This window comes from Chiroxiphia lanceolata, chromosome 12 (genome assembly GCF_009829145.1).
Source record: "Chiroxiphia lanceolata isolate bChiLan1 chromosome 12, bChiLan1.pri, whole genome shotgun sequence".
In the NCBI taxonomy this organism is placed as follows: Eukaryota; Metazoa; Chordata; class Aves; order Passeriformes; family Pipridae; genus Chiroxiphia; species Chiroxiphia lanceolata.
Genome location: NC_045648.1, coordinates 13,277,728 through 13,291,535, shown reverse-complemented (window position 1 = coordinate 13,291,535; position 13,808 = coordinate 13,277,728). Strand labels below are relative to the sequence as shown.

Here is a 13,808-nt window from a genome sequence, read left to right as displayed (position 1 = left end):
GGTTGGTTTGACTGCACAGTTTGAAAGACATACTGCTCACAGTATGACACTGAGGAGATTAACAGCATTTAATTTTTCTTAGAATTAGTTTTGCTTCAACTGAAATAGGTCTCATTATTCTGCTGAAAATCATCTGACTTTTATGCCCTCCACAAGTAAAATATTAAACTATTTTTTCCTTGCAAGGAAACTGCTTACAGATTTTATTGCTGGCTTTGTTTCTTATAAGTACCAGTCCAATAAGCCAAATTGGCCATTAGCAGTTGTGCTTTTGGAGTAGCTAGGGGAATTAATATTCTAACTTGAGGACAAACATTTTAGGGGCACTTCGACACGGGTGACAAAAAACTGAAAGTGAATGTACTTTTCTTCAAGAAATTGCCCTAAGGACAAACAAACAAAAGTCTGAATATGTTTTTTAGGTCTTTTTTCTTAGACCGTGAATCAGAGATGCACTTAAGGTATCTAACAAAGGGATATTAGAAAAATATATCCAAATTCTCTATGAGGGTTGTATATGTTGACCACACTTGTAGGAAATGTTGCTTTGATACTCTTAACAACCTTAATAATTCATCCTCATTAACATCAAAAGGAAAGCAAAAAGGAATGAGAAGTGATGAGAGATTTTGAAAGAAAACTGCAATGCAAAAGTCCTAATTATTTTTTGTACTATTATTTTTTATTATATAAGGTGTTAGGAGCAAAAAAATTATTATTTTCTTGAGGAAAATGGAACATTTTGGAGAAGAATCAAGAAAGTATTCTGATTTGAAATTAATTTGATAGAAATAAAGTGTTACTCAGCTTTCCACTGCCCTTGTCTGTATCAGGATTTATGGACAATTAGCTGTTTTTACGATTCATGACATTCAAATGTGGGATTGGATCCAAGACCTAATACAAAATTACTTTGCACAGAACATAAGTGCACAGAAGACAAGTTTATTTGTAACATTTAAAGAATGAAAGAGGATTAAGAGGAACCACAAAACCAGCCATGTCTGGATGATAAATATACATTCTCCAAGTTTGGTAAGATGTTTTCAATGACAGCAGGGCTGCAGAAGTTTATTTCATGTCCTCTGGAGCCACGGCAGCTTCAAGAAGCTGTTACTGGCTCAGCAGAACCTCCTCACCATGAACTTAATCTGTAGGTTTATGTGGAGGCTGCATGACACAGGGGACTCTCTCACCTCTGAGTGCCCCACTATGGATGTGGGAATATGAAATGCTGTGTTTTCCAGTTCTCTCTGTAATGTGTCCACATTAGATCAAAATTTTGTGAACTTATCAAACTACAGTCTCAATGAGACAGGGCTGATGTATCTAACTTCTTTTTTAAGGCCAGCTACTGTTATTAAGGGTAGTATGTTCATGGTATAAACATTGCTTCTCAACAAGATGACAGAATTTTTTCCATGGCTGGAAAACATGTTAGTGTCTTCACTATGTTTCAGAACGGTCAAAGACTACAGTCAGCAAAGTGCTGAAGCACATGTTTATGTCCTTTTACTGTTGACAGGACTTCAGGCACTTTTAAGCCTTCTGAAATAAAAAAGGAGACAAAGCTAAGCATGTTCTGGACTGTTGAGTAGCAGCTCTTGGTGAAATGGTATCTTGAAAACAAGCAGGCCCTCAGATACTGAAAAGTGCACTTAAAATGTTTTATAGAATTTTTTAAAGCTTTGAAAGACTTTACACTATCTGCCTAGTAAAACTTTCCAATTTAGAGTGTCAAATGAATGCCCAAGCATAGCTCTTTTTGATTTTAGATCATAGGGAATTACACAAATGGAAATAAGTAGAAAATGTGACTGTTCTTAGCCTTAGAAAATAACGGTCAGGAATAATAAAAGATGCTTACTATCACAAACCTCATAAGAGAATCTCTCTCCTTCTTTCTTCTGCTCAGTGGATTGCAAGTCAAAGGCATTAGACAAAGACATGACACATTACAGACAAAACGTACCAATACATAAAAAGCAAAGTATAGTCCAGTACAAACATTAAAATAAAGCTGGCACTCCAGATTGCAACACAGAACACCCAGAGCTGACTGAACATTACAGATCATTAGCATTTTTCTGTGAAATAGAGGTAGGTCTTTCTACTGTTGTCAGGATGTTAAATAGGTCTTGGAGACTTTTTCTCTTAACATTTTGATTTTCTTTGCAAGTAAAAGCGAAACCTGTTACTAGGTTGCAAACATGGTGCTAATGATCTCTAAGGAACTTTGAACGAACAAAGAAACAAATATGGCTCACCTCCTTCCCTCCCATGGACTCAAACATTTTCTCAAGCTGGACTCTTAATTGTTGAATGTTGTTCATCAAGATGCAGGCCTACAAAGAGAGCATCAAATGTGAGGTTGTGCATGACCAACTCTTCAGCAGCCCTGCATTAGTAGAATTATAGAATCATTAAGGTCGGAAAAGATCTCTCAGATCATCATTCATGCAACTATGTTTTTCAGAGGAGATCCCCAAACAGTGCTGCCTTTCCTTTTTCTTTAATTGATGATCAGACCCCAGTATTTCACATCCTGAGCTGTACATCCCAGGTAGTTGCTACTTAGTACAGTTACATCTGGGGATTAATGCAAGTAGCACATCATCATCTCTTGGAGAGCAGAGGCAACAATGATCAAAGTGCTTTGGAGTGACAATAAGAGGGATGAAAGGGATTGCCAGATTGCTTTCTAGACCCAGCCTTTGCAGAAAACTGACAGCACCATAACCCGGATAATGGCTGATGCTTAAGTATTTGAATAAATCAACAGGCAGATCTGCTAAGAACAGAATATTTCAGAAATATGCAGTTTTGCATTACTTTTTTGCATTACTTGAAAAGTTGGTGAATTAGACAAAGGAATTCTGTAATCATATTATTTTTGTCTAGAAATGTTGCTCTTTAAGCACATTTTCTTATGGCAGAACACAGAACCAACAAGTAAAAGAGAGTGATTTCTGTATAAATATAGGGTGAAAAATAAAATTAATAAAATTAAGGATCTTGTTAAAAAATTGTGGAAGAAAGAATCTATTGTGTACTCAGATGATCCTATATGCTGGTTTGTTATGGTGCAGGAAAAGCAATATGACAATACTTGGTAGAAGAGCTCTGGCTGGCCAAGGCCAGTGTCTTTTAGTGCATATCTGGCTTAATTTAGGCACTGAAGTAGTGCATATAAATAAATAAAACAAAACACATATATTTTTTTTCAGACAACAAGAAGGTGATGGAAGATTACAGTATTGATAAACATTTGTACCTTTCTAGTTAATAACATGTTCCAATGTAGTGCTGAAACATGGTGGGAATCAATAGCATGATTTAGCTTTAATTATTAATACATTACTCTCAAAGGCATTTAGTATCAGAGTCTTTCTCAACTGAAGGGAAAAAAAAGAAATTTAATCTAACTGCTTAATACTTAGATTACTGCTTCCCAGGAAAGCATGCTGTGTGTGCTCCTGCAGAAGGCTGCTGGCTTTGTATAGCAGCTGAAATGTTACCTCTCTGCCTGTCTCTTCTTATATTTGTCTATATACCTTCTATTAATTCACAATCATGTAAGACTGTGTCCTCTTTTCCTGTGCTATCTCCTCTCTTCTAAGAAATTCATTATTCTGGAAATTACCTGCAATATCACAAGTCAATAATTACAATTTCTGATGGGGGCATAAGTAGTTGAGTATGACACCTCGGTCCTTTTGTTCCAAACAAATGCAAATGCCTTTGGCAATGTACTGAAGCTACAAGCGAAATGCTTCATGCTGAAGTAGTTTTCAAAGTTTCCTTTGAGGCTGGCTCAGCTGGCTCTTTCAGAGCCTAAGCCTAACTTGGCTCACTGAAAAATTTGCTATTGTTGTCAGTAAAGAACATTACTTATAAACATTCTCTTTGTATTTCATTATCATCTTGCTCTTCAGAACAATCTTTGCAGCATTTTACAGGAATCAGACAGCCAGATGCAACAACACGTAAAAGTGAGTGGCAATCACAATACATAAACCAGGTTTGTTTGTAAATGCTGACAGGAGGTGGAAGATAAGATATGTAGCTTTATGAAAAGCATCTTCAATGTGCTTTTTTTTGAACCCTTTATGTGCACATTTTTTAGTGTTTAATAAAATTACTGAAAGTATTGGCTTGAAAAAGAATGCCAAATCCTAATTTTAATAATAAAAATTATTTGTTTTAATGTCTTCTATCTAATCTAGTGCAGGAGATGGACATTTATTGTGGCTGAAATTAACAGAGCAAATGGTCTTTTATTAAGCTAAAAGCTATGTATTTCAATAGGGCAACTTCTGTTAAAAAAAAGTTATGTTCCTCAAGGACATTTGATACGATAATTTATACCTGCTCTAGTGGAAGGTATGTCTGCTCATGGTAGGGGGGTTGAACGTACATGATCTCTAAGGTCCCTTTCAACCCAAACCATTCTATGACATTGTGATACTATAAGGAGATTAATTCCATCTAAATCCTTAATAAAGATGGGCATATGAGGATGACTTCAGAAATCCCGCTGGACAGGCCAAAAGACTACACAAACAGTTTGACCTTATGATTCAACACTGTATCAAGACTCATTTATTCTAGAAACCAGTAAGCTTTATTTAATATTAATACTGAAGTTGTAAGAACCACCAATAATTGATATTTAGCTGCAATAGATGTCTTTCTGAATTCTATTATTGCATTTTTTGGAGACCTGTAGATCATCACACTTCCTCTCAATACAGAGAGCACAGATGGGACAGGTACAGGTGAGATCTGTGATGGGCTGGGTAAGGGCTGTACCACAAAAGGTGCACAGAGTGAGGATGGAGCTGCAGTTATTTTTCTGACTGTAGATTGCTACAGTTGTACAACATACCACTAAATACAGCAGTCCTAGTGCTAAAGGTTGCCAGTTGTGGGAGTACCAGCTTTGACTGAATATCAATGATACTGAAAAGTCAGTTTACAAGAATAATTTTCCTAGGTCTTGTGAAGGTATTGATAATGCCTCCATCTGCTCAACCACATCTTTAGTGTCCACATCTCATTTATTTCTGAGCCCATGGCAATCTGGTCCTGCATTAGGGACTTCCTTGTAAGCAGTGAGGCACCAAAACAGCATGTGATTTTTTTTCTCACTGCTGCATGGGTAAAGCACAGTCTGCACACATTCCCTGCACAGGGAACAATGATCTTATAAACTCTCCAAGGTATAAATTGATAGAGAGAGGCAAGCCAGTGCTAAATGAAAACTCTAAACAAAAAGGTTTTCTTCTATTTGGGAAACAAGATGAAGATACATTCACCATATTCATCACTGCATAAGGCTGATGTGTTTGGATGTGTTTGTGGTCATCTTTTTTTTTTTTTAAACTTTGATACTGAAATTATTAACTAGGATTTTTAACTAACGTTGTCTATTCCAGCTTGTACATGTCAATGTAAGCAGCTATGAAAATATGCTGATCTCCTTCCATTCATGCCTTTTCTCATATAAAGAAGTGATTACATTTTCAAAAAGTACAGTAAGTCATTTAAAGGTAATTTTTGAGGCAGAAAAAAACACAGTTTCTTACCACGTTTTCTTTATCACAATATGAGCTGAAGTAACTTGAAATAATTGCAGCATACTGAAGAAGCACTTTGTTGATAGTCTAGAAGAGGAGAAGAATCTTTTAAATGGTAAATTTCATAATGTAAAACAAAAATAATAAAAAAAGAGGTTTATATAAATGATAGATTTTACAGATACTTACACATCTAGTATATAGTATTGTTTAGATATTATATAAACAATCCTGTGAACACATTTTCAAATGCCTGCACAGCAGATGGTGGGTTGTTCTTAGTGCAATGTAATCTTCAATAACAGAGATAGTTTAATTTTAGCTGTACTGTTTTTGAGAAGCATTGAGAGCTCCACTCCTTGCAATGTTCTACATAGTTCTTGGAACAGTAGCAAGCTCAAAAAATCCTCTAGGGTGACAATACATAGATTAGAAATATAATGGAAAAAATAAGACAAAAGCAGCACTGCTCAAGGCCTGGCAATATGAGTTACCTCACAATAATCATGTAAACAGGAACTTCGTTTGCAAATGGGAATTGTTGCAATGAAAGAACAGGATTAAATATAAATGTGAACTTTTTTAAAGTCAGCAGGACTATAATGGACATCTAGAGCTTGTGAGGAAATGTTACAATACAAATAGAAAGCTGCCTTAAGAGCTGAGTTTATCAAACAGCAGGTGAAAAAACCCCTCACACCTCAGGGCCTCAACCAGAAATACTTTATTGCCACACCTTGAATTTTTACTTCAGTTGCACTCACTAATTAGTAATTGCATTTCACTGAATTTCTCCATTAATTGTAGTCAGTGCTTAGCAAGGTAATAATTGACTATATAACACATGTACATGTACATATATGTATAAAATACATAAATATGAAATCTCAGAGAGGACAGAACTTCTCAAACTGGTAAATCATTTTGACAAAGTAGATGAAAACCAGTCTTAGGTCACCAACAGCCTGTCTTTCTGAGGATCCCACTCAGACAGAAAACATTGATTCTAAAATCATTGGGATCACTTAGCTTTTAAGTACATGACAACACAATGTCATTCTCTCTGAAGCTCAGTCGAGACACATTGATTTTAATTTACCTTTGCAAATCTTCTCATTAGATGAGATAGTGCTTCTGGATTAGGACACTCCAGTTTCCTAATAATCTCAAAGCTTTGATTGAGCTGTGTGAAGACATCAACCACAGAACATGAGAAGAGGGCATGATCTGATGTTTGCTGAAACTGGAAAGAAACATTCAAATGAGTTAATATTTGTTCAGAGGTCAAAACTGTATTAACTGATTCTTACACTTGAAATTCTTCCTAGAGTCGCAAAAAGTAATAAAGAAAAAATAATTTAAAAAAATCTCACTGATAATACTGAGAAATGTATCTTTTCGTGTTTCTGATACTTTCAAACCTGTTAAAAATAAAACCAAAATTCTTCTTCATGACCTCATTGTCATATGATAGGTCAGTGAAACCATAGATTAAAGTCTGTGGGGATTTAGACAGAGAGAATTAGAGGAGGAACTTGTCTATAGGGTTATCTTCCAAAAGCTGTTAACTTGTTAGGTCTAACAAGAATACTGTGAGACCAAATGTACTTATGGTTTTGCAATACTAAATCACTGTCTTAATACTTTACTTATTCTTTTATTTAAAAAGTAAAGGCTCACCCCATCTTTTTTGTCTCTTTCTAGTGCTCCATGAAGAAATTCCATTGAGACATCTTCATTTTCATCCAGCCACTGAATGACAAATGGTTCGAACCACCTGAAAATTAAAAGTAGTTTTGTAAAGTAGGTATGTTGCATAAAGATCCTGAGAGGAGAGATGTCATACTACCCAGCCATTTGGCATCTCATGTCTTCATATCCATTCTTATTGCTGAAAAGTCTAACAACCCTGGAAAAATTTTTGTCACCAAAGATGCTGTGGCTACCAAAAGGTTTTTGGGCTTCAGTTTCATAATACTGGTGTGCCTTAGCGATGTAAAATTAGCAGCTAATTCTCTACCACGTGGAAGGCACTTATCTTGTCCATACTGGCTTTTTGTTAACATTAAATAACTTGCATAAAACTCTGTTTTAGTAAAACATCAGCTGTGTTTTATTTTTCTTTAGTTTATTAAAAAAAAATAATGTAATAAGAGGCCTCAAAGCATCTCAGTAAATCAGCACACTTGCAGAAGAACAGGGAATGAGATTAAGGATAGCTCACATAAAATGACAGGACTGAATGCATTTGCTGCAGGGATAGAGGTGAAAATGAAAACAGCAGCTGAATATTAACCCAATGCAGTAAGAATCATTTCAGTAGTGTATCCCATTAGCATTGTACCTTCATCCAGATTTGGGTATGAAACAAATGCAAGGGCCTATAACAGTGCTGTTGTTCCCACATCTCATACCTTCCTCAGACATTTTATGACCAAAATATTTTGTCATTTATGAAGACTTGCAGTTACAATGGTTGTATAAAGTCTATGAAATAGCTGATTGCACATTTAACACCTGGGCTACTTCACTTGATAGAATGAAGAATTAAAGAGGAGAAAGCTCAAAAGGTGCTACACACCTTGAGATCTTGCACAAACCTGAGCATAAATATTTGACCAAAATAAACCTTGTGCCAAGGCCAAACTCATGGAAGAGTTCCCAATTCAGCACTTACAGAGAGTATTCAGGCACTGCATCCTTGAAAGCAGAGAGTTCTCGCACATATTCATTATAAAACCATTTCACTTTGAAGTGCAAATTCATATAATCTGTGCTTTTGCATAACCGCTGCTTTTCATGTTCTGTAAGAGAAGGAGTGGGAAAAAAGCACTTAATAACATTCTAAGAGTAAATAACATTCTTGTGCCTCCATGCACTGGTGACATAATAATACAGGACTTGCATTTTAAAGCATAATTGGCTTGATTTTTTTTACAGTTAGTAGTACCCACTGTTACAATTTTCAGGTTCAGGAAAAACAAACCAAACCAAAGACCAGACCACAAATCAGGCTTTTTACCTCTCTTCACTGCAATGAGAAACAACCCCCAAATTTGCTGACTTCCCATTCTTTAGATTCTTTGGCTGTTACAAAATGGTTAAGAAGCTGTCAGGTGTCAAGTGAGAAAAGACAACCATAGGTTGTGTAGTAGCCATATGAAATAAGAGTTATAAATGCCACTCCTGTATGAATCTGTAAAACCTGCATTGGCAGACGGACTGCATTTATCAGAGTTAAGAAAACCAAAGAGGAGACAATTCCACAGTCTTACAACCATCTGATTTATGGTACAAGTAGACAATCTGGCTTAATAAAATGTTTTTGAAGTTTCTCAAATGGACTTCAGCTTTTCACTGTCCTCCTGTTTTCAACATACTGGATATGCAGATGGTCATGAGTGGCAGGGGCCACCTGTAACCACTTCCTATATTTTTAAAGTCTGATTTAATTTGTTTGGAACATGTCCGTCTTTTTGCCAGGGTTATGACCCTAATTTTAGTTTATACACTATGCTCTGTAGCCTCTACCCAGCCACTTCACACCTGGACTATCCATCCCTTTGCTCCATTAGTAACAGGCACTTTATCCTTCCTCAGATCTTTCATTTCCTTCTCCCAGTGCATGAAGTCATGGAACCACAAATCTTGGGCAGAATAATCATACCTTTACTTACTGCTCATAACTTCCTAAAATCTCCACAGATCTCATCTGTTTGAGGTGTCATATCACTTGCACATTCTTCCCTAAGCAAAAGACTAATTTCTTTTCCCAGCTCCCTTAAAAAACGACGTGATACAGATGCTTAGCAGGAGTGATGTTCTTGTGTAAATAGTATGTATTAAGAACTTATCTTTTTCAAACCTCCTCTTTGCCCCTTACTTCTGCTTGCTTTGCAGCACAGTATTACACAATTTTTTCATACATATTTGGATGTGAACCTAATTTTCTGTAACAGCAGGAGCATCCCATCCTCTGTCACACAACTGAATATACCATTTGATTCTCTGTCAGTGCAAATGCACTTTGAATTACACATTCTGTGCTTTTCAGATCTGACTAGGTACATTAAAAAGAAATTTTTAGTTTTATTATTATGCCAAATCAGCACTCCAGTAATATCATCATGGCATATGAGAAGTGTTTCAGAAGCATATTATTATGCAATGAATTACTAAGTTTTGTGCAAATCAGCTTACCAAGTGCCCCTGTGGGCTCTTATTGCCTTTTTAGCATTGTGGTAGCATTTTCACCTTCACTGCCTTTTCATCACACTCAAGAAAAATCAGTAAATCAGTTTCTGTCTGAATATTGCATTTATTCATCTTCATGCTACTTGAGAGTACTACAAATTCTGTCCAGTATAATATCATTAGTTACTAGCCTTAAACAGAACCACAGAGAGAAGAGAAAGGGATGTCCCTGCTCTTGGTTCATGCTTTCTACAGACCTGAGGTACTTTTTGTTTGTTTCTGGGTAGCAATTTTTCTAGAACTTATTATTGTAGAAAGCTAAATGAGCAAATCTTTGCTCAATAAGAGGTAGTTCTTACAAGGTAGACCAGCCTTTCACTGAGAACAATTATTGCTGTGACATTCCCTGCACATCTACTGCTTAAGTCAATATTAAAAATCTGACTTACATTGCATCCCAAAAGAGTGGAATTTCCGAAATAAATAGCATTTTTTTTCATTCAAGCATTGCATGAATGGGTTAGTAGATTACACAATGTAACTTAAGAATGTTTGCTATGGTATCACAATCCAAGCAAATATTTATTTCAGTTTTAAAAATGAGCTGTCATTAATGGGCAAACTTGTCCAGGAGGGTACAACTTATACACCACCATTCATTGATATTTTCTTTTTTAAGTTAAAATTTATAAAACATTAGAAATGAGCAAAAAAGTCATTCATGAATAATTGAGCTTTTTTCTCCAGGCTGTTATACCTTGTATGGAATATTTAAAGAGTCTCCCAGGATATTACTTGTGAAAAATGCATCCTCAATTCCCAATATTAATGAATGAGAACATCAGCAAACACTTCAGATGACCTACAAAGTCACTTAGTACCCATGCATATTACCTCTTCAGTTTATATGAACCAAAGAATAGAGAAAAAGGCTTCCGTATGAGTCAGCCCATGAGAATTCTAACTGGAAAATGAATGGGTTTATCCACAGTAACCACGGATTTTGGTTACAAAACAGCAACATCACTGTAGGTGTTCTGAATTTACGTTAGGACCAATGGATTGCTTTCTTAATTTCTGAAAAATTGGCACAAGTTAATGCAAATTAACACCAGAGGATACACTTATGCATTTTGAAGATCTGTGTCTTTTTTCCTGGGAGGAAAACTGGTGCCATGTTTCCCTATACAGATGTGCCAATTTTGGACTTTCTGGAAGACAGATTTAGTAGCTGCACCACACAACTTTTTTCAAAAAAGCCCACTCTTGCTTTGCAAGATTATTATAACACTGAGTCAGTCAGTCTGGAAGTAAAGCTGCCAATTGTGTGCAGATGTGCCTGGGAGAGATGGTAACAGAAACACCTGAACTTTCTCATAATCGATTCTAGATAATGAAATCTCAGTATAGCAAACCTAATGTTATTAATCTTCTTTATTTTATGCTGCTCCTTTTATGAGACATTCCTTGTACTGCAGCACATTTTTATAAGCATCTATTAATCTACTGAGTTCCATAAAGAAGGCATTTTCAGTTCCCATTAGGGATACTGGCATATCCTATATTACTGTATCATGCATCAGTGAAAAAAACACTGGTAAGATTTCTGCAAACTGTAACATCTGTAAATTTCAGTCTGTGTGCAAGGGGCACTTTAGCTGCTTTTATGCACTGCAGTCCCAGTAAATGTAATTTTTTTACAGCATTGGGGGGAGGGTTCCATATTTCCTTGTGGGTAATGCTCTAATGCACATGTGCTTTCCTCGGGCTTGCAGTAACAGGCACTGGAACTGCAACCACGAGGAAAACTGTAGAGAGTTGTTCCATCTCCATGGTACAAATTACAGTGACAGTAACACCTTTAAGAAGACTTCCAGTAAGCAACAGTGCTGGGGAAAAAAATAAATCTGTTCAGGTGTTGTTTGTATAACCAAGAAAGAAAAGAGTTTGTGGTTTTTTTGCTTGTTTGTTTGTTTGTTTTTTAAAGGCTGTTACATGGAATCCATTAATATATACAAATATATTTGGTGTGTGATGATATCAGCTACAGACCTGGTGACGCTGTATCTTGCAAATAATCTAATTGTAGGCACCTTTTCTTTCAGAGAAAAATCTATGAATAGACATAATAGGAAGGACTGTAACCCAAGGTACTTTCCTCACAGGCCTGTGACCAAGCAACAGTACTTTGGAATCACGTTTGGTTTCTTGCTCATTTTCCCAGCAATTGATAAAGAAAGCTGAGAAGATTTTCTCAAAGCTACAAATAAAAGTCATAATGATAACTTATTACATAATGATAACTATTAAGCAAAAGTAACTACATGACATTAAAGACATAATGTCATTTAACAAACTGGAATACAATCTTGTTCATACAGAATTATTTTTTCTTTTTAACCTTGAGGTAATAACATCACTCTGAGTTTCCCTGTGATTTTTGATATATATTAGTTGCTAAAAAAGGAAACCAGAGTAATCCAACAACCTTCATAAAAGATAAACATGTTAAATATTCAGATAATCAATTTGATATTTTGTTCAACTCCGATTTTTCCTTATTTGGGTACAAAAACTCACAGGGTTTTTTTTTTAACAGCAGTTTCTTAGCCACTGTTTTCTGTAACAATGTACAGTTAAACTGCTCAAAGGATTCTAATGAGATGCTTTTAAAGTATACTTCAAATCTCTATGAAGAAGAACTACAAGGAAATTAGTCTTTAAAATAAATGAACAAATTTACTAGATACAAATAAATATATATCTAACAAAAAAGCTTTTCCAGTTTTCAGGTTTTATAGATAATGTTGCAGGGATTAATAACTACTACAAAGAATATTGATGTACAGCAAATTAATTATATCACAACCAGTTGGTTTGACTGACATACATACTATTACCCTACAGTTTGTTAAAACAGAAGTGATTGAAACTAAGCATATGGGAATTGTGTTTGGATTAACTGCAAATTTTCCCATCAAAACTCAGCTGTTATTTTCAGCCATTGCAACATAATTCCATATTATTTGCAATAATTACTTATGAATTGTTCTAGAGATTACCAGCTGCATATTTTATCTATTTATTTCAGAACTGCTGTTTCAGAAAACCCGTGATTTCCAAACTTTCAGTCGTATAATTGGGAAGTGTATGTGTGACACAAACTGAGTATGGCTAGAGGAGAAAAGCTCCTATAAGCCATGATATTGATTGAGAATGAATTGTTATCCCTCCCTCTGCATCACTGTGGGAACATCACACCTGTATGACACTCACATGTTTTGGATAAAACTAGAAGTTAATGTTTAGTGTACCTGATCTCAATGCATCTTCCCTACAGTGGTATACTATTGCCTTATTAAATGTGAGTATTGTGCTTGCAGTGCTCTTGACTTAATCCCTGTACCACTGAAATAAGCTTAAAGGCCCTGTTTGCACGTAACATAGTGGATCAGGGCACAATGAAGAAAAATGTAAACTCAAACAAAGTTCCTAACTGATTTAGAAGAAGGAAACATTACATTCTACTAGACATTCCAGGATTCTTCTACTTTGCTAAAGGCAGTAGAAGTCACTGGTTATTAACCAAAATACAGAGTAGAACACAACTAATTGACAATTATGTATAATTTACATTGATTTTGATAATGTGAAATACTACTGGCCTTTCTAAAAGGGCTCTTCATGTCAAGATAAATACAATAAACCAAAAACTGAAAAAATTCTGTCATTACCTCTTTTTTGTGTTACACTTAACTCTAATTTACTACTAAAACTCACTCTAATTCTCTTTTAAAATATATATTGTGTCTCTCATAACAGATTTCTACATATTCAGTCTTTTCTCTACATTTGCTTCGAAATTTCCATCAAAATATCTTTGAACGCTTCACAGAGGTAATGGAATGCACCTTGAACAACTGATTAAGTTGTTCAAATGGTGATTAAGCTGTGCAAATGGAAAACCAGGGTGTAGGGATTTTTTAAGAGAATATGGATAAATTATCAAAGGCAGGGTAGATCTTGAAGATTCCT

The 13,808-nt window shown here is 35.5% G+C and overlaps 1 protein-coding gene across 6 annotated transcripts in view; it reads right to left on the bottom strand.

The window, feature by feature from the left end:
- UNC13C (unc-13 homolog C) overlaps nt 1–13,808 on the bottom strand; it is a 144,074-nt gene that overhangs the window by 33,241 nt on the left and 97,025 nt on the right. For 4 of the 6 annotated variants that reach the window (XM_032700018.1, XM_032700019.1, XM_032700022.1 and 1 more), the window contains 6 exons: nt 8,257–8,383; nt 7,260–7,356; nt 6,679–6,822; nt 5,589–5,666; nt 2,268–2,345; nt 1,878–1,907 (listed from right to left, as the gene is read on the bottom strand). In XM_032700018.1, the coding sequence (XP_032555909.1) occupies nt 1,878–1,907; nt 2,268–2,345; nt 5,589–5,666; nt 6,679–6,822; nt 7,260–7,356; nt 8,257–8,383 (554 nt within the window). The remainder of the gene's footprint in view (nt 1–1,877; nt 1,908–2,267; nt 2,346–5,588; nt 5,667–6,678; nt 6,823–7,259; nt 7,357–8,256; nt 8,384–13,808) is intronic. The other 2 variants (XM_032700021.1, XM_032700023.1) reach the window with 1 other exon arrangement.